This window comes from Entelurus aequoreus, linkage group LG03 (assembly GCF_033978785.1).
Source record: "Entelurus aequoreus isolate RoL-2023_Sb linkage group LG03, RoL_Eaeq_v1.1, whole genome shotgun sequence".
Taxonomy (NCBI): Eukaryota; Metazoa; Chordata; class Actinopteri; order Syngnathiformes; family Syngnathidae; genus Entelurus; species Entelurus aequoreus.
In genome coordinates, this window is record NC_084733.1 from 62,967,922 (window position 1) to 62,993,934 (window position 26,013).

General features: G+C 39.0%; 1 protein-coding gene across 2 annotated transcripts in view; it reads left to right on the plus strand.

Moving 5' to 3' along the window:
- Positions 1-16,373: 16,373 nt before the first annotated feature.
- slc4a11 (solute carrier family 4 member 11) overlaps positions 16,374-26,013 on the plus strand; it is a 195,633-nt gene continuing 185,993 nt past the window's right edge. The window contains exon 1 of one of the 2 annotated variants that reach the window (XM_062042405.1): positions 16,374-16,608. In XM_062042405.1, the coding sequence (XP_061898389.1) occupies positions 16,572-16,608 (37 nt within the window). In that variant the 5' untranslated portion in view covers positions 16,374-16,571. Of the gene's footprint in view, positions 16,609-17,620; positions 17,641-26,013 lie in introns of those variants that run through there. The other variant, XM_062042407.1, reaches the window with a different exon arrangement.

Consider the following 26,013-nt stretch of genomic DNA (forward strand, 5'->3'; position numbering starts at 1 on the left):
ATTTATTGAATCAAAAATACTGAAATTCCACGACATAGTGAATTTGCAAACAGCTAAAATTATGCACAAAGCAAACTATAACCTGCTACCCAAGAATATACAACAATTCTTCTCAAAAAAAGAGGAGAAATATAATCTTAGAGAAAAACGTCATTTAAAACATTTGTTTGCACGTACAACACTTAAGACCTTCAGTATATCAGTATGTGGAATTAAATTATGGAATGGATTACGCAAAGCAATCAAACAATGTACTAATATGATACACTTCAAGAAACTCTTCAAACTTAAAGTGTTTACAAAGTACAAAGAAGAAGAACCATGACAAACATTCTAAATTTATTTCATCCATCCATTCATTCATTCTTAAAGTAATCTTACTTATCTCATCATATGAAATATGACTTACTTCACCAATTATTATTATTAAATTCTTACTATTATTTATTTATTTATTTATTTTTATTGTGATTACTTATGGAGTTTATTGTGAAAAAATTGTGAACAGGAAGTGAACAAAAAGTTTTGCAACTGTTATGTAAAGAAAAGGGGTAGGATTAAATAAGCTCTGCTTCTTCCTACTCCTTTTCGAACATGTTGAAAAGAGAAACTGGAAATTGTGATGTATCATGTTGTATGCTTGCATGTTCGAAATAAACTCAAACTCAAACTCAAACTCAAACTCAATACAATTCAAACACCTGCACAACACACACACTCACTCAGCCCAAAGGACCGTTCACCTAACCCAAGGTTCATAAAGCTTATATATTTAACCAAAGTTACGTACATGACACGCACATACGGGCAAGCGATCAAATGTTTGGAAGCGCGCGGGTGGGACCTGATATTCAGCTGGGAATGACTACAACAGTAAATAAACACAAGACATATATATACTCTATTAGCCACAACATAACCAGGCTTGTATTTAATATGCCACAAATTAATCCCGCATAACAAACACCTAGGTGTTTGTTATGCTAGCTCCTAGCTCCTAGCTACTAGCTCGATCTAGTTATAGCAAGCGATCAAATGTTTGGAAGCGTACTCACGGTATCGCGTCTGCGTCTGTTAACGAAGTCAAAGTCCTCCTGGTAAGAGTCTCTGTTGTCCGAGTTCTTCGATCTTGACTGCATCTTTCGGGAATGTAAACAATGAAACACCGACTGTGTTGTGTTGCTGACTTCCCTCGCAAAATACTCTGCTTCGCACCGACTTTCTTCTTTGCTTGCTCAGCTTCTTTCTCCATAATGCAATGAACAAATTGCAACAGATTCACCAACACAGATGTCCAGAATACTGTGGAATAATGAGATGAAAACAGAGCTATTTCGTATTGGCTTCAATGGGGAAGCCATACCTCTGTTAAACTGGCTACGTCACGTGCATACGTCATCCTCCAAAGGCGTTTTGAACCGGAAGTTCCCCGGGAAATTTAAAATTGCACTTTATAAGTTAACCCGGCCGTATTGGCATGTGTTGCAATGTTAAGATTTCATCATTGATATATAAACTATCAGACAACGTGGTCGGTAGTAGTGGGTTTCAGTAGGCCTTTAAGTTCCTGTTATAAGCTGTTATGCAGTATATGCCTTGAGCTCTTATTTTGAAGGCGCTAAGAGTGGAAGTGGTGACACGTAGTGGAGCGGAGGTTTTGAAAGAAAGAAAATAAAGCTGTTTACCACCTGTTTTGGACTTGTGAAAGCACTCGATCACTATGGCAGGGCATCTGTTGCTTCATCCTGGACAATATTCATGAAAAAATTGTGCTTTGTTTTAAAGATGTGCTATTTGGATTTACACTGTATGAAAACAAATTTGAAAAGGAATTTTTACCTTTGCAACCTCATCATACTACTGGCTAAGTTTTATATTCATAAATGTAAGCTTCTCAATACCCGACCTGTTTTTTGTGCCTTTAAAAAGATTTAGAACTGTACATTAAAACAATCTCTACCTATAACAACCAAAAAGCTGTGAAAACAATGATGCTGTGTTCCAAATTTAAGTTATTTACTGAAATTGAGTGAGCCTATGGCTTTGAACTTTGTTTATTATATATATATATATTTTGCATTCTATTTTAGTTACTTTGAATTCACAACCCCCTGGCGCTGTTTTGTACTGTTTTTGTACTTACTTTTATTATTATTTCTCAACTGTTTGTAAATGTTGAAATTTATAAATAAAGGTTTATAAAAAAAATTAAAAAATTAAAATAAAGTGGTCCTCGTGTAAAACTGGAGCCTCTGTGTTTGTTATTTTGTAGTTCTATACAGTATAGGCGACATATATAAACCCTTGGTTACATTTATTTATTTATGAAAGAGACGTTTTAGTTAACACGTTAAAGGTGTTTAATGATAATATAAGCATGTTTAACACATATAGATTCACTTGTTTCATGAAGACAAGAATATAAGTTACTTTCAGAGAAGATGTCTCAATCAATTACCTGATTCTGATGACTTGCATTGATTGGAATCAGACAGTAGTGCTGATAACGTCCACATTTTCGAGTGGAGGAGAAAAAAAAAGTCCTCCTTTCTGTCCAATACCACATTGAAGTGGTTGGTTTTTGGCATCTTATTTGTCCAGCTTCTATACTTGTTTTAAAACACTTTACAAGAAATACATTGACGGCAAACTCCGTAGCTTGCTAGCTTGTGTGCGCTAGCTTGCAGAGACTCGTATTTTGTTAGCCCAGGCAGGATGGAGCAGCGCTTTTGTTGTGAAGACAGGAAATGTGCGGTCAGCCTTTAGACTTTTGACGGCATGTACGGCGCGAGAGTGTTGAAATAAAAAGTGTTTCTTGCCTGCCTGTCGGTCATAATACAGTCTTAATACTGAGCTCACAGCACCCAGTCTCAGCCCAGAAGACCCTCGGGTGCCGTGAATGTCAATCAAGTGACGAAAGTGACATCATAGTGAAGATTGATGATCGCTAATTAATGCCTGGCTGGCGATCGACTGACACACCCTCTGCCATCCACCGGTAGATCGCGATCGACGTAATGGGCACCCCTGCATTAGATTGTATAATGTTCATTCATTGTCAATGGGGAAAAAATTCCGGGAAAACCGTGAATTTTGGAAAAGGGAAAACACGTTTTGCGTTCGATATATCGGAAGAGTAGTGTGGGGGGATGGTTGAAAGGTCGGAATCTGGTTAAAAACTGGCTCAAAATGTTTAGAGTTTAGAGCATTGTAGAACTATGAATATGTCCATTCGTTTGAATGGGAATTTCCTGGGAATTTTGGGAAAACCGGGTACATTTGAAAATATTGAAACCAGCACAACTGTCATGGATGATTTGAATGGGTTGGTGTTGGGATTTTTGGAATCGGTTGAAAAATGTTAACTTTGTAGCAGTTTAAATCGAGAATGGGTATTTTGGCATTCCTGGAATTGCAGGCAAACCGCGAATTTGTATGAAAAAAATAAAAAAGTAGTATTTGTTGTCCCAACAAAGAGGGATGTTTATAAGGTGGAATGGTCCGAAACGGTTGAAAAATGTGGACTGTGAAAACTTTCCAGGAAGAGGTGAAAACTGTGGATTCCAGGATTTTTTTTTAACTTGTAAAATGGTAGTTGGTTTGTTCAAGCTGAGCGGATTGTGTGGATGGTGGAACGGTTTGATTCGGGTGACGAAATGTGGGAGTTGTGCATGTTTGAAAATAGGCCCATTCCTAATTTGCCGGATTGGTGCAATTTTGGGGTCCTTAGACACACACCATAATAATACCGTATGTTGAAGCACAGTACGTCTGACTATGGTAGCCGTAAAGCTCCGGCAATCCATCAAGCGGTGATGCTTCATAGCTTACCAAAGTCGTACTAAAACATTTTGACAGATTTTTGAGCACCGTGTGTAAAGTTCTATATTCTCAATAGAACATTTAAAGTTTTGGTGTTGTTTACTGGCGTCATCTTTCAGTTTACACATATCTCTTATGTGTGACTGCCATATCCTGGTCACACTTATCATTACACCATATACCAAATAAAATAGCTTCGAGGTCAGTAAGCACAACCATACTACTCAGTGGTCTAGTGGTTGGAGTGTCTAACCTGAGTTCGGTAGGTTGTGAGTTCAAACCCCGGCCAAGTCATACCAAAGACTATAAAAATGGGACCCATTACCTCCCTGCTTGGCACCCAGCATCAAGGGTTGGAATTGGGGGTTAAATCACCAAAAATGATTCCCGGGCGTGGCCACCGCTGCTGCTCACTGCTCCCCTCACCTCCCAGGGGGTGAACAAGGGGATGGGTCAAATGCAGAGGACAAATTTCACCACACCTAGTGTGTGTGTGTGACAATCATTGGTACTTTAGCTTTAACTTAACAGAATTATTCCGTACTTTAGGCGCACTGTCGATTTTTGAGAAAATGAAAGGATTTTAAGTGCGTCGTATAGGCCGGAAAATACGGTACTTTTTGAGTTGTACATCGACTCAAAGCATCGGACATCAACAAGTGTGGTTGTTTTCACATCCAGCAAGTTGACAATAAGGGTCCTGTGTCGCCGACAGTTGACCACAGCAGATGGCCTTGGCAGGTGATGTCATGGCACCTGTCTAAAAACGGACTGCATGCACCCGAGGAGGGCCCAGGTCCTCAAACACGGAGTACGCTCCTGAGGTTTGGTGGGAAGAACTAACTTCATGAGAGACTGCTGGCAAACATATTTACATGTTCTCTGTGCTCACGTGGTGGAATAATCCCCGACAGAATGATAACCACTTTTGTCATATGATTATTCATGGAGGCAAATGTGCCTAAAAGGCTTCTCTTGTGTTCCAACAAATGACTTTGGACTGTCCTGGTAGAACAGCAAGGCCAGGAAGTCCACTCAGGGCACTCATCGTGTCCTTGAAACAATATTAGCGATGTCCGGACAGGTTGGCATTTTGAGCGAGGGAGCTTCTTTCTCGGTTAACGGTGTTTCAAACTGCCGTGACGTGACCCAGCATCTAGTCTCTTCAGGACCTGAAGCTGACCTCCACTTGAACCTGCCAAAACCACAAGCTGCGTTTTTAAGATACTTCCATTTATTGTTCGCTTTCTCCACCCTTGGACGCTTCATGTGGGCAGTAAGTTAACCTGCAGTTACCGTCAATTTCAGACTTTAAACCACTACTCTTTTCTAGACTTTTAAACCCTGGCTAATTTATGGATTTTCATCCTTCACCACCATAATAAAAATAGGTGTTCTTTTGTGCTATGGCACTATCTTTTGAGAGTTCGCTCACTGCAGATGCTGCATTGTCCTTCCATTTAGTGCTTTCAACCGGAAGTAGAAGTGCCGTTCAATCTTCGAGCCGTCTATAGCGTTACTACTTGTATGGATTCATCATGCATCACTCCAAGCAACGTTTGTAAGTTTAAAATACAACTAAAACAATTCATATGTACTAAGCCATCCCATGTGTGACGTCTGTGGGAGTGTTTTCATGCATATTTGTACGCGTATTGACACTAGCGTCGTTAGCATTAGCTAATATGCTAACACTTTTACAAGTGTCTGTGTTAGTATTATTAACTTACAACTGTATTCTTTTTGTATTGTTTCAGTTTCACAAATTCCTCAGTAAATTCACCAAAATCACCATGGAGTTATTGAGTCTGTTTAGCTGATTGGAGAGCTAGCTTGCGCAGCTAGTGGGTCCATGACTATGACTTCTGTTTTGTTTGATCGGCCGTTTGGAAACAATTAAGGTATGTAAATAAACATTTACAGAATCGTGTAAATAACTAATTTCACAACGTATATATCTGCGGCTTATAGTCCGGTGCAGCTAATATATGGTAAAACATATTTTTCCTTAAAATGTATTGGGTGTGGCTAACATACTCTTTCGTCATGAAAATATGGTCGTCGTCTGTGTGTATTTATTTAGCATATCCTGTCGTCGTTACAATGGCAAATCTGAGAGACCAAGTACTAGAATCTGGTACTCTCGGCGTTCTCCCTTTATGTAATTGATTGTGGCCCATGGCCACGGCAATATAAATGCAGCCACACCTTAAAATGTGTTTTTTTTAAGTGGAAACCAAATAAAGTAATTTAATTAATTGTAGTCTCCAGAAGAAGTCCGACAAAGTTGTATTGCCAATTTTATGCTAACAACAGTCCCAATTCCTACACACATTTTCTCCATGCACACCCAGCTTCACTCCCTGACACACAACAACACTTCCTCATTCTGGAACGTTTTCTTGCAATTCAACACGTTTTTAAGGGGAAACAATGTTAAATACACATTAAAGAAGAACTAAAAGTTGAAGGATGGCGGGTGAGTCACATACATAGTCAGTATGTTTGAAGCACTGATGTCGTTAAACTGACTTAAAATTTAGTTGGCTATCCAAATGTACTCCTAAAGTACAGAAGGCCTGAACAATGTCCTATGTTTGTTCAAGAACAAAAATCTTGGACAAACCTACTATGTAACAAACACAGTGCGGTGAATCTGTACTACAAAAAAGATGGCTGACACCTTAAAAAAACTACAAGAAAAAATACCAACTTCTGCCTGTCGAGGTCAAATGATGACGTCTATGATATATCACACACACACACACACACATATATATATATATATATATATATATATATATATATATATATATATATATATATATATATATATATATATATATATATATACATACATATACATATACACATACATATATATATATATATATATATATATATATATATATATATATATATATATATATATATATATATATATATATATATATATATATATATATATATATATATATATATATATATATATATTTTTTTTTTTTTTTTTACACTACCGTTCAAAAGTTATTCCAGGCTATTCCACAAAATTGTTTGGGGTCACCCAAACAATCCTTCATTTCTAAGAACAAGAATAGACTGTCGAGTTTCAGATGAAAGTTCTCTTTTTCTGGCCATTTTGAGCGTTTAATTGACCCCACAAATGTGATGCTCCAGAAACTCAATCTGCTCAACGGAAGGTCAGTTTTGTAGCTTCTGTAACGAGCTAAACTGTTTTCAGATGTGTGAACATGATTGCACAAGGGTTTTCTAATCATCAATTAGCCTTCTGAGCCAATGAGCAAACACATTGTACCATTAGAACACTGGAGTGATAGTTGCTGGAAATGGGCCTCTATACACCTATGTAGATATTGCACCAAAAACCAGACATTTGCAGCTAGAATAGTCGTTTACCACATTAGCAATGTATAGAGTGTATTTCTTTAAAGTTAAGACTAGTTTAAAGTTATCTACATTGAAAAGTACAGTGCTTTTCCTTAAAAAATAAGGACATTTCAATGTGACCCCAAACTTTTGAACGGTAGTGTGTGTGTATATATATATATATATATATATATATATATATATATATATATATATATATATATATATATATATATATATATATATATATATATATATATATAATATATTAGGGGTGTGGGAAAAAATCGATTCGCATTTGAATCGCGATTCTCACGTTGTGCGATTCAGAATCGATTCTCATTTTAAAAAAATCGATTTTATTTTTTTTTAGATTTTTTCAACTGTTTTTATTTTATTTATTTTTTATTTTTTATTAATCAATCCAACAAAACAATACACAGCAATACCATAACAATGCAATCCAATTCCAAAACCAAACCCGACCCAGCAACACTCAGAACAGAGCAATTGAGAGGAGACTCAAACACGACACAGAACAAACCAAAGTAGTGAAACAAAAATGAATATTATCAACAACAGTATCAATAATAGTTACAATTTCAACATAACAGTGATTAAAAATCCCTCATTGATATTATCATTAGACATTTATCAAAATAAAAAAAAAAGAACATTAGTGTCACAGTGGCTTACACTTGCATCGCATCTCATAAGCTCGACAACACACTGTGTCCAATATTTTCACAAAGATAAAAGAAATCATATTTTTGGTTCATTTAATAGTTAAAACAAATTTACATTATTGCAATCAGTTGATAAAACATTGTCCATTACAATTATAAAAGCTTTTTACAAAAATCTACTACTCTGCTTGCATGTCAGCAGACTGGGGTAGATCCTGCTGAAATCCTATGTATTGAATGAATAGAGAATCGTTTTGAATCGGGAAAAAAAATGTTTTGAATCGAGAATCGTGTTGAATTGAAAAAAAAAAGATTTTGAATCGAATCGTGACCCCACGAATCGATTTTGAATCGAATCGTGGACACCCAAAGAATTCACAGCCCTTATATATATATATATATACATATATACATATATATATATTTATATATATATATATATATATATATATATATATATATATATATATATATATATATATATATATATATATATATATATATATATATTCCTCGCGCACTAATTGACTTAAAATATATACTACATATACTGTATATATATATATATATATATATATATATATATATATATATATATATATATATATATATATATAATATGTATATATGTATATATATATGTATATATGTATATATATATATATATATATATATATATATATATATATATATATATATATATATATATATATATATATATATATATATATGTGTATATATATATGTATATATATATGTATATATATGTATGTATATAAATATATATATATGTATATATATATATATATATATATATATATATATATATGTATATATGTATATATGTATATATGTATATATATATATATATATGTATATACATATATACACACACACATGCTAATCAAGCAGATTTTGTTAGAGGCAACACCGATTACTTTGGGAAAAAAATCACAATTCAGTACCTCATATTTTTCAGCCCGAATAAAAGAGGATGAACAATACGTTTTAGAAGCCGAGTGCTATACGGATGTAGCTTTATTGAAACACTATAGCATTAGCAGCATTGCTAGGTGCTAAACATACAAACTAACCATAATAAAACAAATACTTACAAATGAATTTTTATTTATTTTTAAGGTGCAAGTGATAAATGCTTATTACGTGAAACAAAGAGAAATGTAGAACTGCATCAGTATACATGAATTAAAGATGCATCAATATTCGATTTTTTTATGGAATCGTAGCTCTTGCATTAATCATTCAGTTTGGATAAACTGTCAGATTGCATGAAAATGTGGAAATGCCTGGTGGGGTTCATTGCAGTTGTCTGTTTCTTTAAAATGGTACCTGACACAAACACAGCGGAAGTAGAAACTTTGATGCAGTTCCAATTTATGCACGTTGACATGTCGGCCAGGCGGGCCGCGGGTCGTGCGGCCGGGGAGAGAGCACGGCTGAGTGACACATGGGCCCTGGCGGCGCCTAGCGGTCCGTATGCAAAGTGAGGCCGATGGGGAGACCGAACGGCGTGATGTTCTCTGTGCAGACATATGCAAATGAGCGACCTTTCACTGAGCATCCGCATCAAGGCAGGGAATTAACTTTTTGATCCGCCATGCAGCAAGTGCGTGCCCCAAACACAGACTAATGTAAGGGAATTAGTGTGTAGGAGGACCAGACATCCATATGACGGTTTAAAAACATCAGAATCATTCAAATAGTACTTGACATCATACTGAGAGATGCTTTTCACTCGTCGTAATATTAGAAACGGCCACCTTTGTGACACAACTGAAGGCCTGCGCTGCACTGCTCAGTCCCGCTCAACAAACGGGACGACCTGTCACGGCCAGGGGCCCCTCAGAGGCGCTCGCCGTCCGAATTTCCACTCGTCAACGCGAATCGTTATCCGCGCTCTAGTCTGTCCCTTCAGGTAGCCGTTTTGCTCCTAACCGCCTCCCTTGTCCTAAAAAAAAGGCGCTTCAAGGTGAGCGCGTTTTTTTGGAGTGTCCGCCATGAACACTTCCTGTTTGTTGTTAGCTGGATGGTCATCACCTGTTGAGCACTACTAATACGGATACTAAAATAGATCACGTCTGATAATTCATTATAAAAAAACATGTTGGTCATAATAACAAATACCAGGCTTTAAAGTGCTCCAATATTTACATAATGATAAACACTCATTAAAAATACTGATGTCTCGTAACTTTTTCAATAATAATAATAATAATACCTGGGATTTATATAGCGCTTTTCTAAGTACCCAAAGTCACTTTACATGTAGAACCCATCATTCATTCACACCTGGTGGTGGTAAGCTACTTTCATAGCCACAGCTGCCCTGGGGTAGACTGACGGAAGCGTGGCTGCACCTATCATTCATCATTCAATTCACCGGTGTGAGTGGCACCGGGGGCAAAGGGTGAAGTGTCCCGCCCAAGGACACAACGGCAGCGTTTTTTGGATGGTAAGAGGCGGGGAGCGAACCTGCAACCCTCAGGTTTCTGGCACGGTTGCTCTACCCACTACGCCATGCCATAAAGTAATATTTTGATATGGACTCATCTCATCTGTGCATAAATTATTAGATGACCCATAAGAAAGTAACATATATGATATAAAGGACATATTGTAATGTTTACATATTGAAGTCCCCTTTAAAAAGCGGCAATCCACCCCAAACGACAACTTATTGGTTGCCAAAAAGTGATTTTAAGTAATATTTTGATATGGACTCATCTGATCTGTGTATAAATTATTAGATGACCCATAAGAGAGTTACATATATGATAATAAAGGACATATTGTACTGTTTACATATTGAAGTCCCCTTTAAAAAGCTGCAATCTACCCAAAAGTACAACTTATTGGTTGCCAAAAAGTGATTTTAAGTAATATTTTGATGTGGACTCATCTCGTTTGTGCATAAATTATTAGATGACCCATAAGAGAGTTACATATATGATTATAAAGGACATACTGTACTGTTTACGTGTTGAAGTACCCTTTAAAAAGCTGAAATCTACCCCAAACGACAACTTAGCTATTTTGAGATAATGTGCGAGCCAGTCACGTGATCCGTGAAGTAGAGGAGGAACCACAGATCCCTCCCCCATCAGCAACAATGTTAATCAAGCAGACTGTGAGAGCCAACACCGATTACTTTGGGAAAAATTATGATCCCGAACCTTACATTTCTGAGCCCGAACACAAAGAGGATGAGCAATAAGTTTTAGAAGCCGAGTGCTAAACAGATGTAGCTTTATTGTGACACTATAGCATTAGCAGCATTGCTTGTTGCTAAACATACAAACTAACCATAATAAAACAAATACTTACCGTACAATTTCCACTCTCGCTGGGATGCTCATCTACAAGATGAAGAATCAATCACAATCCTCACGAAGGGTTAAAAAAAGTTCTACAGGAAGCATTTTTTGGGGTCTTTTTCGCCGTCTCGGGGGATGTGAAAGTGGACCAGTCTGTCGGTCCATGGCCACTTTTGTCTACTAGCAGGTGAGAGATGCATGAATTATAATCTAGAATTTACTTGTAGCAAGTTTGAGACCAAGCAGAAGCGATCGTCGGCTCAGCGTGTAAACGATAGCAGCGTAAGCTAGCATTAGCTCACTGCTATCAATGCGCCGCTGAAATAATCCGTCTGCGTTAGCACTTATAATAACAATATCACTCATATTTGGTTCAATTTCAGGTCACGACATGTAAATGGAGTATTGTTGGCACTTTATGGATGTTTTTCAAGAGTAATATGAGAGGACCCTCCATCTGTTGACTCAATAGTTAGATTTTTATTTACATAAAAAAAGCCAAGTATATGTGTTCTTGTTTTACATAAGGATTGTGAATGATAAACAGCACATCTCTTTCCAATGTTTGCATATTTCCAGTATGACTGACCTAATAATATGGTCAGAGTGCAGAAGCGTTACTACCGTGATGTCAATCTCCAAAAATAGCGGGAGCGGGATATTCAAAATGACCGACTGACTTTGTGGCATTTTGTGATGTTTAGACGGTATTTTCACATACTTTGTGGATTGTAAATACATTTGGATATATTTTAATGGATACAATGAAACACAAATAAGCATAAAAAGTCAGTTGTTTTTCCACCCTACTGTTACTTCAAATTCATTACCAAGCATGATGGAAAAAAAAAAGCAAAACACTCTCCACACTTATCCATGCTGCTTGATATTTCTGATTGATTACAAAACTTTAAGAAGGTCGTCACGGAAGTAAACAAGGTAGGAGTCGAACGTTCACATATTCCTAAAAACCAATTATCCATCCATTTTCTACCGCTTGTCCCATTTGGGGTCGCGGGGGGTCGCTGGAGCCTAACTTGGCTGTATTCGGGCGGAAGGCGGGGTGCGCCCTGGACAAGTCGCCACCTCATCGCAGGGCCAATTAAAAAATATATCTCCATTATTTTGCCACGTGGGCCCACCACCCGCTGTGCTAGTCACGGACTTGCGATAACAAACACCATGTTCAAGCATAAGGATGCTCATAGGTGTACCTGGTACCAGAGCACCCTAGGCCAAAGATCAATGATCGATTTTGTAATCGTATCAGCTGATCTGAGGCCGTATGTTTTGGACACTCGGGTGAAGAGAGGGGCTGAACTGTCAACTGATCACCATCTGGTGGTGAGTTGGGTTAGATGGCGGGGGAAACCTCTGGACAGACCTGGCAAACCCAAGCGTGTAGTGCGGGTGAACTGGGAACGTTTGGAGGAGTCCTCTGTCCGGAAGGACTTCAACTCACACCTCCGGCGGGACTTCTCTGCCATCCCTGTGGAGGTTGGGGACATTGAACAGGAATGGGCAATGTTCAAAGCCTCTATTGCTAAAGCTGCAGATGCGAGCTGTGGCCAGAAGGTCTTAGGTGCCTCAAGGGGCGGTAACCCTCGAACACCCTGGTGGACAGTGGTGGTCAGGGAAGCCGTCCGACTGAAGAAGGAGTCCTACCGGGGTATGTTATCCCAGGGGACTCCGGAGGCAGTTGCAAGGTACCGGCGGGCCCGAAGGGCAGCGGCCGTGGCTGTGGACGAGGCTAAGCAGAGGGTGTGGGAGCAGTTCGGGGAATCCATGGAGAAGGACTATCGGGCGGCACCAAAGCTGTTCTGGAAGACCATACGGCACCTCAGGAGGGGGAAGCAGGGAACCATCCAAGCTGTGTACGGCAAGGATGGGACTTTGCTGACTTCAAGTGAGGAAGTCGTGGGGCGTTGGAAAGAGCACTTTGAGGAACTCCTGAACCCAAATACATCAGACACACCCTCCCTGATAGGAGCAGGGCCTGAGGATGATGGGGGATCGACGTTGATCTCTCGGAGTGAAGTCACTGAGGTAGTTAGACAACTCCACAGTGGCAAAGCTCCGGGGGTTGACGAGATCCGTCCAGAAATGCTGAAGGCTCTGGGTGTTGATGGGCTGTCTTGGTTGATACGCCTTTTCAACATTGCGTGGAAGTCTGGGACAGTGCCGAGGGAGTGGCAGACTGGGGTGGTGGTTCCCCTTTTCAAAAAGGGGGACCAGAGGGTGTGTGCTAATTACAGGGGTATCACACTACTCAGCCTCCCTGGGAAAGTTTACGCCAAGGTACTGGAAAGGAGGGTCCGGCCGATAGTCGAACCTCAGATTCAAGAGGAGCAATGTGGATTCCGTCCTGGTCGTGGAACAACTGACCAACTCTTTACGCTTGCGGGAATCCTGGAGAGGGCCTGGGAGTATGCCTATCCAGTCTACATGTGTTTTGTGGATTTGGAGAAGGCGTATGACCGCGTCCCTCGGGAGATCTTGTGGGAGGTGCTGAGGGAGTACGGAGTGAGGGGAACCCTGTTGAGGGCCATCCAATCTCTGTACAACCAAAGCGAGAGTTGTGTCCGGGTGCTTGGATGTAAGTCGGATCCGTTTCCAGTGGGGGTTGGTCTCCGCCAGGGCTGCGCTCTGTCACCTATCCTGTTTGTGATTTTCATGGACAGGATTTCTAGGCGGAGTCGTGGCCATGGCGGAGAGGGTATACGTCTCGGGGGGCTAAAGGTTGCGTCACTGCTGTTTGCAGATGATGTGGTCCTGATGGCACCTTCGGTTCGTGACCTTCAGCTCTCACTGGATCGGTTCGCAGCCGAGTGTTCAGCGGCTGGAATGAGGATCAGCATCTCCAAATCTGAGGCCATGGTTCTCAGCAGGAAACCGATGGTTTGTACAGTCCGGGTAGGGGACAGGACTCTGTCCCAGGTGGAGGAGTTTAAGTATCTCGGGGTCTTGTTCACGAGTGAGGGAAAGATGGAGAAGGAAATCAGCCGGAGAATCGGAGCAGCTGGGGCAGTATTGCAGTCTCTCTGCCGCACTGTTGTGACGAAACGGGAGCTGAGCCAGAAGGCAAAGCTCTCGGTCTACCGAGCTATCTACATTCCTACTCTCACCTATGGTCATGAAGTGTGGGTAATGACCGAAAGAATAAGATCGCGGATACAAGCGGCCGAAATGAGTTTCCTCAGAAGGGTGGCTGGCATCTCCCTTAGAGATAGGGTGAGAAGTGCAGTCACCCGAGAGAGACTCGGAGTAGAGCCGCTGCTCCTTCGCTTGGAAAGGAGCCAGCTTAGGTGGTTCGGGCATCTCGTGCGGATGCCTCACGAGCGTCTCCCTAGGGAGGTCCTCGTTGCACGTCCCACTGGGAGGAGGCCCCGCGGCAGACCAAGGACCAGATGGGGGGATTACATCTCCTCTCTGGCCTGGGAACGCTTCGGGATTCCCCAGGAGGAAGTCGCAAATGTTGCTCTGGAGAGGGAAGTCTGGGGGTCTTTGCTGGAGCTGCTGTCCCCGCGACCCGATTCCGGATAAGCGGTTGAAGATGGATGGATGGATCTCCATTATTTTGATATAACATCTACACACATATACAGTATATATATATATATATATATATATATATATATATATATATATATATATATATATATATATATATATATATATATATATATATATATATATATATATATATATATATATATATATATATATATATATATATATTAGGGCTGCAACTAACGATTAATTTGATAATCGATTAATCTGTCAATTATTACTTCGATTAATCAATTAATAATCGGATAAAAGAGACCAACTACATTTCTATCCTATCCAGTATTTTATTGGAAAAAAAAAATACTGGCACCATACTTATTTTGATTATTGTTTCTCAGCTGTTTGTAAATGTTGCAGTTTATAAATAAAGGTTTATTTAAAAAAAACAAAAAAACTCTGCGCATAGCATAGATCCAACGAATCGATAACTAAATGAATCGTCAACTATTTTAATAATCGATTTTAATCGATTTAATCGATTAGTTGTTGCAGCCCTAATGTGTATATATATATATATATATATATATATATATATATATATATATATATATATATATATATATATATATATATATATATATATATATATATACATATATATATATATATATATATATATATATATATATATATATATATATATATATATATATATATATATATATATACATATATATATGTATATATATATATATATATATATATATATGTATATATATGTATATATATACATATATATATATATATATATATATATACATATATATATGTATATATATGTATATATATATATATATATATATATATATATATATATATATATATATATATATATATATATATATATATATATATATATATATATATATATATATATATATATATATATATATGTTAAAAGGAGTGCTAAAAGACTCCTGTTTTAGCACATCAACATCGCATCTACACCAGTGCTGTAAATGTTAAATGGGTTGTACTTGTATAGCCCTTTTCTACCTTTTCTTTAAGGAACTCAAAGCGCTTTGACACTATTTCCACATTCACACACTGATGGCGGGAGCTGCCATGCACGGCGCTAACCAGGCCCATCAGGAGCAAGGGTGAAGTGTCTTGCTCAAGGACACAACGGACGTGACTAGGATGGTAGAAGGTGGGGATTGAACCAGTAACCCTCAGATTGCTGGCACGGCCACTCTCCCAACTTCGCCACGCCATCCCCGTGTACAATCACATTAATACCACAGAAAAGGCCAACTATTTCATATTTCGGACATGACAATCATTTCAAACACATATGGTTACAATAACATGTAGTAATCAGTTGTGAACAGCTTTAACAAGCGTACGCGACACTTTGACCTTGACACACAAAGTATGCGGAGCTGCGCTGTGACACCCCACAACATGTTGCATCCCGTCCTCTTTGGGGGAGGGGCGTGTCCTGACGGCGACGTGACGAGATGGCGGGAATGTGACAGGCCCGGGGAAGGGAGGACCGTCGTCTGGCGGCAGGCACTAGGACCCGGCGGCGGGTATTGTAGCGAGCGGGCGCAGCCAGGGCTGAGTCACTGCGTGTGTCTGAGCGGGCAGTCGGAGCGAGGAAGCCCCGGTGAGAGAGCAGGAGTCATCTGGCACTCGTCAGCCCGGGATGACACCACCATGATGGGTTGACTCCTCGCGGGGGAGGGCGGAGGGTGGGAGGCGGTCGGAGAGAGGAAGTGTGTGTGTGTGTGTGTGTGTGTGAGCGTTCCACGCCGCCACGCACTCAGCCATGGAGACCAACAAAGTTCTTCATTTCGTGCCGTTGGGTAAGTGGACGCCGTGCAACACCCCCCGCCCCTCACTGGGGGAGAACCTCGGGGTTCCCTTCTTCCCGACCTGTCTGTTTTTTACCCCCCACCCGTGAAGCCCACTTCCCCGCCAGATGTTTGTGACTTGTTGTCTTCCTCCCCCCCCCCGTTTGCCGTGTTGTGCGTCGGGAGCGCGCACACCTTTTACCTGGCTGGCCTGCAGGAGCAGCTGGAGTGTGGAGGAAAAGCAATAATGCACTTTCTGGCACGTGCGCGTGTGCGTGTTTCCGCGCGCACGCGTGTTGGTGACAGAGGTCCCCAACCACCGGGCCGCGGCCCGGTACCAGTCTGTGGATCGATTGGTACCGGGCCGCACAAGAAATACAAAAATAAATAAATATTATTATTATTTTTTTTTTTTAATTAAATCAACATAAAAAACACAAGATACTTACAATTAGTGCACCAACCCAAAAAACCTCCCTCCCCCATTTACACTCATTCGCACTCATTCGCACAAAAGGGTTGTTTCTTTCTGTTATTAATATTCTGGTTCCTACATTATATATCAATATATATCAATATAGTCTGCAATGGATACAGTCCGTAAGCACACATGATTGTATTTTTTAATGACAAAAAAAACAAACAAAAAAAATAAATAAAAACATACCACCCCACTCCCCCGGTCCGTGGGACAAATTTTCAAGCGTTGACCGGTCCGCAGTCACAAAAAGGTTGAAACCAGTGTTCTATAGAGTCCATTTGGGATGCGATGCGGCTGCCTTTTCCTCCTCCTCCTCCTCTTCCTCACTTTGCTTTTTGTCTGCGTGCACGCGCCTGAGACAGGATTATAATCTCTCGAGTGTGTGCACGAGTATGTACCCTGCAGAATAATTTCACATTAATATTAGCGTGCGTGTGTGTGAGACGCGTTGCTCTCACGCACGAGTGCCGTGCGTGCGCGCGTGTGTTTGTGTGCGTGACGGGGCAACCGGAGTCATTTGCATTGGCTGATTGGAATGTGCGCGTGAAAGTGTCTACGCAAAGGTTAGCTACACTCGCACGCACACACACACTCAAACCTTTAATTTAGGTGAGGGTCCGGGGTTCTGCCGCAGGTGGTCGCCTCAGTGATGGGTCGTGACCTTGACCCGCACCAGGGCGCCAAATTTTCTGCCGCGTGACTTGCCCTACCCCCCAAACCTCCAGTGGCCTCTTTATTAGGCACGTTTGCGCAGGCGAGATGACGTCGTCGTCTAAAAGTGAACAAAAACACGGCTTTGGATGGCTTGGGTGTCAAACGTACGGCCCGCCAGACGAGTTTGCTGACATTTCGGAATGAAAGGACCTGCTGTTCTAGATGTGTCCACCGGATGTCGCAATTGCAATTCGTATGGCTTCAGAGGGGGCGGAGCTACGTGCATGTTAAGATAGAGGCAATACTTCCTGCTTTTTAGTGGACTGTTGACTGTCAAAGATGTTGTTGCTAATGTAACCTGTCACATTTCTACACAATGAAATGCTTTTAATCATCTACATTGAATTTATGACTGGGGACACATTTTCCGGGCGCACATAAATATGTATCCCTTTCTAATAACTTCATGTGCGATTCATGAAATGAGTCCAAATTGACAAGTTTTCTTGTACATGATTGCGCATGTACAAAATAAACATCAGTTGAGGAAAATGATTAAATTACATTAATTAACACCAATGGGACCATTTCATAATTTTTAAAGAAAACAATCTGAAGTTGTCTTTATGTTTAAGTTTTCATGCCATGATTTTACCAGTCCGGCCCACTTGGGAATAGATTTTGACAGCCCTGGTTTAGATACACAAATAAACTTTTGTTTGTTTTTTTGGCTTTCTTATATGCCATAAACATGGTGCTTTTTGATGGGGTTAGGGGCCCACAGCAGCACCCGCTGCTCGTTGAGAAGAGCAAGTTGTGCTTTCATGTTGGATTTAAAAAGGGTCTAGTAGGGCTGGGCCTATAAAACAATATCAATATATATATTGTGATGGACACGTAATCAATATCAATTAAAACAATTTTGTTTGATAATTTAAAAAAAATAAATAAATATATATATATATATATATATATATATATATATATATATATATATATATATATATATATATATATATATATATATATATATATATATTAGGGCTGCAACTAACGATCAATTTGATAATCGATTAATCTGTTGATTATTATTCGATTAATCGATTAATAATCGGATAAAAGAGACAAACTACATTTCTATCCGTTTCGGTACGGGGGTTTCGGTTTGGTTCGGTGGTGTACCGAACGAGTTTCCACACGGACATATTAAGTAGCGTACTGCACGTTGTGTAAACAATACTCAAAATGCCGGACATTTGAGGCATTTAAGAAACTCCGCCCTGACAGCCCCGCAAAAGAGGACATGTCCGGTGAAAAGAGGACGTTTGGTCAGTCTATCTTAGCCCACGCGAGCAGCGATCGGTTTCACCGGACATGTCCTCTTTTGCGGAGCTGTCAGGGCCGGAGTTTCTTAAATGCCTCAAATGTCCGGCATTTTGAGTATTGTTTACACAACGTGCAGTACGCTACTTAATATGTCCATGTGGAAACTCGTTCGGTACACCACCGAACCGAAACCCGCGTACCGAAACGGTTAGATACAAACACATGTACCGTTACACCCCTATTATTTTGATTATTGTTTCTCAGCTGTTTGTAAATGTTGCAGTTTATAAATAAAGGTTATAAAACAAACAAACAAAAACTTAGCCTCAGCCCATGCTCATAGCATAGATCCAACGAATCGATGACTAAATTAATTGCCAACTATTTTTATAATCGATTTTAATTGATTTCATCGTTAATAGTCGTTGCAACCCTAATATATATATATATATATATATATATATATATATATATATATATATATATATATATATATATATATATATATATATATATATTTTGTAAAAATATAAATATAAACATTTTTTTTTTAATTTTTCCAAATATTTTTTTTAAAAGAGATTTTTAAGAAATATTTTTTGGGTTGGATGAAACCAGACGTTCCAGCACCCCCCGCAACCCCAAAAGGGACAAGAGGTAGAAAATGGATGGATGGAAACCGGAAGCGAGGTTGGTTGCAGAACAGGAAGTGGTCAGTGAGCAATGGCAGGGACACGCTAACTAGCCAATCGCGTAACAGTAAAAACGATCAAGTTTGGTTGCACCGCCTTTTTGTCTGGCTGTTGGTTCTCTGCGTGGAGTGAGAAGAGAAAGTAAAAATGCGTGCTGCCGAGAGCGGAGAAATTATCACATCGACAGTATGGCAGTTTTTGGGAATTTTTCAAACAAACCGTCGTCCTTCGCCACGCTCATCTTTACTTTTCCCTATTCGGTTGTACGAAAACAACAGGTAGGAACTAAAGTGCATGACTGTCCAACTAAAATAAATAACCAAATATGCTACTTTTAAAATAATAATTTTGTCCATTAATATTTTTATAAAAAGTACTGCCTATCATAAATTCAAGAACAAGAGACCAAATAAATGTTACACAGACCAAACAACTTCTTGGCAGTAAACCTGTAAAAAATAGTTATTGTCTGCGTTCTGTTAACATTTTCACCCTTTGCACTGTTTGTGATTTATTACATACATGGCAACATTGCCATCTACTGGACAACGTTGTAACGACAAGCTACATGCACACAGTCCCATCATAATGTGTTAATGAGAGACAAAAGAACAAATCTATTTAAGGCAGATAAATGAATGTACAAACCCCGTTTCCATATGAGTTGGGAAATTGTGTTAGATGTAAATATAAACGGAATACAATGATTTGCAAATCCTTTTCAACCCATATTCAATTGAATGCACTACAAAGACAAGATATTTGATGTTCAAACTCATAAACTTTTTTTTTTTTGCAAATAATAATTATTTTATTAATTAATTTCCCATTCTTCCTTGATGTACAGCTTAAGTTGTTCAACAGTCCGGGTGTCTCCGTTGTGGTATTTTAGGCTTCATAATGTGCCACACATTTTCAATGGGAGACAGGTCTGGACTACAGGCAGGCCAGTCTAGTACCCGCACTGTTTTACCATGAAGCCACGTTGATGTAACACGTGGCTTGGCATTGTCTTGCTGAAATAAGCAGGGACGTCCATGGTAACGTTGCTTGGATGGCAACATATGTTGCTCCAAAACCTGTATGTACCTTTCAGCATTAATGGCGCCTTCACAGCTGTGTAAGTTACCCATGTCTTGGGCACTAATACGCCCCCATACCATCACACATGCTGGCTTTTACACTTTGCGCCTATAACAATCCGGATGGTTCTTTTCCTCTTTGGTCCGGAGGACACGACATCCACAGTTTCCAAAAACAATTTGAAATGTGGACTCGTCAGACCACAGAACACTTTTCCACTTTGTATCAGTCCATCTTAGATGAGCTCAGGCCCAGCGAAGCCGACTGCGTTTCTGGGTGTTGTTGATAAACGGTTTTCGCCTTGCATAGGAGAGTTTTAACTTGCACTTACAGATGTAGCGACCAACTGTAGTTACTGACAGTGGGTTTCTGAAGTGTTCCTGAGCCCATGTGGTGATATCCTTTACACACTGATGTCGCTTGTTGATGCAGTACAGCCTGACACATTTTTTTTAAAATTCTGGCTACTGAACTGCCAGTTTTTACTGTAAAAGATTTATAAAAACAACAACCGTAGATTTTACGGTAAAAAAAACTGGCAACTCAGTCGCCAGAATTTTACAGTAAAAAACAATGGTAACATTTTTGCGTAAAATCTATGTTCATTTTTACAGTGGACAATTTTATGGAGAACTTGCTTTGAAATCATGAGTCAATATTGAAGTATTTATTTTTAATTAAAGTTAATGGAAAAACAGTACCAATGATTTTTACAGTAAAAAAAAAAAGGCATCTTAGTCGCCAGCATTTTACTGTAAAGTTTACAATGTTGTTTTTTTTCAAAATTAATGTAAATGGAAAAAACAATAACTATTTTTTAAAATTCTGGCAACTGAACTGACAGTTTTTACCATAATACATTTATAAAAAACAACCATGGATTTTATGGTAAAAACAAACAAACTGGCAGCTCAGTCGCCAGAATTTTACAGGAAAACATATTTGTAATGGTTTTTCGCGCGGCCACCGCTGCTGCCCACCGCTGCTGCCCACCGCTGCTGCCCACTGCTCCCCACTACTCCCCTCACCTCCCAGGGGGTGATCAAGGGTGATGGGTCAAATGCAGAGAATAATTTTGCCACACCTAGTGTGTGTGTGACAATCATTGGTACTTTAACTTTAATTTAATATGCTGTAAAAACCACCGTAAATTTTAGCGTAAAATCTATTGTCATTTTTACAATGTACAATTTGATGGAGAACTTGCTTTGAAATCATGAGTCAATATTTAAGTATTTATTTTTAATTAAAGTAAATAGAAAAACAGTACCACTGATTTTTTACGATAAAAAAAAAACTGGCATCCTAGTCGCCAACATTTTACTGTAAAATTTTTGGTGGGTTTTACAATGGAAAAACAGTACAACTATTTTTTTATTTTTTATTCTGGCAACTGACGTAAGACATTTATAAAAACAACAGTAGATTTTACGGTTAAAAAAAAAACTGGCAGCTCAGTCGCCAGAATTTTACCGTAAAAAAACAATGGTCACATTTTTGCATAAAATCTATTGTCATTTTTACAGTGTACAATTTGATGGGGAAATTGCTTAGAAATCATGAGTCAATATTTAAGTATTTATTTTTAATGAAAGTTAATGGAAAAACACTACCACTGATTTTTTACGGTTAAAAAAAACCTGGCATCTTATTCACCAAAATTTTACTGTAAAGTTTTCGGTGGGTTTTACAACATTAGGGTAAATGAGAAGGGAAAAAAACAGTACAACTGTTGAAAATTTTGACAACTCAGCTTCCAGTTTTTACCGTAAAACATTTATAAAAACAATATCCTTGGGTTTTACGGTAAGAAACTGGCAGCTCTGTCACCAGATTTTGCAGTAAATATCAATAGTGCAGTTTTTTTCAAAGTTACAGTAACATGCTGCCAATTTTACTGTGAAAGGTAATATCATTTTTACAGTGTACAATTCGATGAATAACTTGCTTTGAAATCATTATATTTAGGTATTTATTTTATTTTAACAAAAACAATGTTGGAAAAGTATGATAATATAATATATGTTAAAACGTCATGCAGTACATGTATTTTTTTCTGTCCAAATGGAAAGAAGGAGTACATTTAGTAAAAAAAGATCAAGCACTTTCTTGACACAAGATTATTTCCAGGGGCCAAATAAAAGGACGTGTTTGGTTACATCTCAGTGTGTATTCAAAACGAAAAAACAAAAGCAGGTGAAAAAAGGAACAATCTGTTCCAGGGTCAAACTGTGGCCAGTATCAAAGCATTATTATGAGCAAACATGTTTACATTGCCAATGTTGACGATGAGGGTCTAAACGAGGGCCAATCATGTCCTTCTAAAGCAGGTGTGTCCAAACTTTTTACACTGGGGGGCGCACACTGGAAAATGAAAGCATGTGGGGGCCATTTTTATAGTTTTCATTTTCAAAACCAAAGCAATAGATAGATTTTTTTAACCTTTAGAGCAGGGGTCTCAAACTAAATTTGCCTGGGGGCCACCGGATGCAGAGTCTGGGTTAGGCTGGGCCGCAAGAAAAGATTTCTTAAATTTTTTTTTTTTTAAATGTCTTTATTTTTATTTTCAACACAAAATAAAATCAAAATATAAATGAACAAAATGAGAATTAAGTAAATAAATCAGTCATAAGTAATATCAAGAGAGGAGAAGTCAAGCAAAACTCCTAGTCATTATGGACAACACCTCCCACCCACTACACTCGGACCTTGCGGGGAGAATGAGCACGTTCAGTGGAAGGCTCAGACTCCCAAAATGCAACACGGAACGACACAGGAGGTCCTTCATACCGGCAGCCATCAGACTGTATAATGCATATGTTCCTTGACTGCACTTAAATGTAGAGTATATGTAGTATATGTACAATATATTTATATTATTTATATATTATATATAATATATTATATATATTATATTATTTATTGTTATTCTTGTCTATTGTGAGCGAACTGGGGTGCTGAATTTCCCCCAGGGATCAATAAAGTACTTTCTATTCTATTCTATTCTATTCTATTCTATTCTAACAATAATAATTTGATTTCTCCAGTCAGCAACAATGTATACACATACACATAATGTGCAACCCGGTTCACTCTCTCATCTCCCTGGTATTTTGCATACTCCTCAGCATGTGTAGTGGTATAATGACGTTTTAAATTGTATTTCTTGTGCACCGCAACTTTCTCTATACAAATAAGACACGTCGGGGTGCCCCTGTGCTCAACAAAGAAATATTGCATCTCCCACTTTTCCTGGAATTGTCTTTGCTCATCACTAACCTTTCTCTTCACTGCACGCTTTGAAAAAGACATGTTTGGGGTTGTGGAATATATTTGTCTTTAACCGACGCACGGAGAATAATGTTATTTCCGCAATGTGTGTCGTTCCGCTTTTCCTCCCGACAGCAACACGGCGGTCGGCGGAAAGTACCGGGAAAAAGTGACGGCTCCCGGAGTGTTATATGGCGTCATATAAAAATATATGTAATGTTCATCGTGTGAGGCAATGCAAATTAAACAATAAAAAAAACAATTAACGGTTTGAATTGGTCCAGGTTATCAGGGACTTTATTACTGACGGACAGGTGTCGCCGTGTGACTGCAACCAGGCACGTAAGACAACCCTCGTCTCCATGGCAACGTTTCTCTCGCTCTCACTCATTTGCCGCTTTTCCACTAACGCAGGAGTATTTTGGACCCAAATAACAAAATTCGTCTTTGTCTGGAGCCAACGGGAGGGAGGGAGGGAGGGAGGAAGGAAGGAAGGAAGGAAGGAAGGAAGGAAGAGCGCGTGCGGGTCTCCTGGAAAAGCAGCAAAACGTTTCTCTGCTTGCATCACGCAAGTGACGTCAATGTTCGGCCCTCGAGAGCCATATACCACATCATGATTGGTAGATTCCTTGTAGCCCGGAAGAGTTAGGGCTACAAGGAATTCTGGGTATTTGTTCTGTTGTGTTTATGTTGTGTTACGTGTGGATGTTCTCCCAAAATGTGTTTGTCATTCTTGTTTGGTGTGGATTCACAGTGTGGCTCATATTTGTAACATTGATAAAAGTTTTTTTTATACGGCCACCCTCAGTGTGACATGCATGACTGTTGACTAAGTATGCATTGCAGTCACTTACGTGTGTCTGTTGAAGCCGCATATAATATGTGACTGCAGGCACATTGTTTGTATGGAGAAAATGTGGACGCTAAACCTCGTGTCTTCAATATTGATGTCCTCAGTATTGTTGACTCAATATTGTTGTCCTCAGTATTGTTGACTCAATATTGTTGTCCTCAGTATTGTTGACTCAATATTGTTGTCCTCAGTATTGTTGACTCAATATTGTTGTCCTCAGTATTGTTGACGGGTGAAAATCGGGAGGGTTGGCAAGAATGCTTCAGCTCCGCACACAGCGCTGTCAAGCGGCATTCATATAAAACTTGCGGGCCGCACTAACATTAAACGTTCATATTAAGGTGGGGGCCGCACAATAACGTCTCACGGGCCGCAGTTGGCCCGCGGCCCGCATGTTTGAGACCCCTGATTTAGAGGCTCCCCTCAAGTTTGTTCGTCCCAGGGACCTGCATACATTTTTTTTAAATAAGTCGTATAAAATTGTTTTAATTTTCAATATTCAACGCTGATATCTTTAGATCAACTTCAGGTCTATCTGTCAATATAAAAAAATGTTTTGTTAGTTTTTTTTTTAATGTTTTATGCCCTTTTTGTCAGAAAAAAACTTTTTATTGGCAAAAACACATCGTGTGCAGTGTTTTCCCCCAAACCAATCTCAAAGTGGATTATTTGATGTGATGTAATTGGAGCCGTAAATAGGTCAATAATTCATGACACCATTGATTTTGATTCATTATTATACAATTATTATACAGTTTTAGAAAAAAAATATTGGGGATCCAAAAGGGCCCCACTCATAAACATTTAAAAAAATAAGTCATATAATTTTGTATTTTTTTATTTTTAATATTAAACGCTTATATCTTTAGATCAACTTCAGGTGTATCTGTCGATATAAAGGTTTTTTTTATGTTTTAAAAAAAAATCTTTTATGCCCTTTTTGTCATAGAAAAAAACGTTTTTTTTTGTGGCAAAAACACAAAATGTGCAATGTTTTCTCCCTTAACAAATGTCAAAGTGGATTATTTGATGTGATGTAATTGGAGCCGTGGTTCATG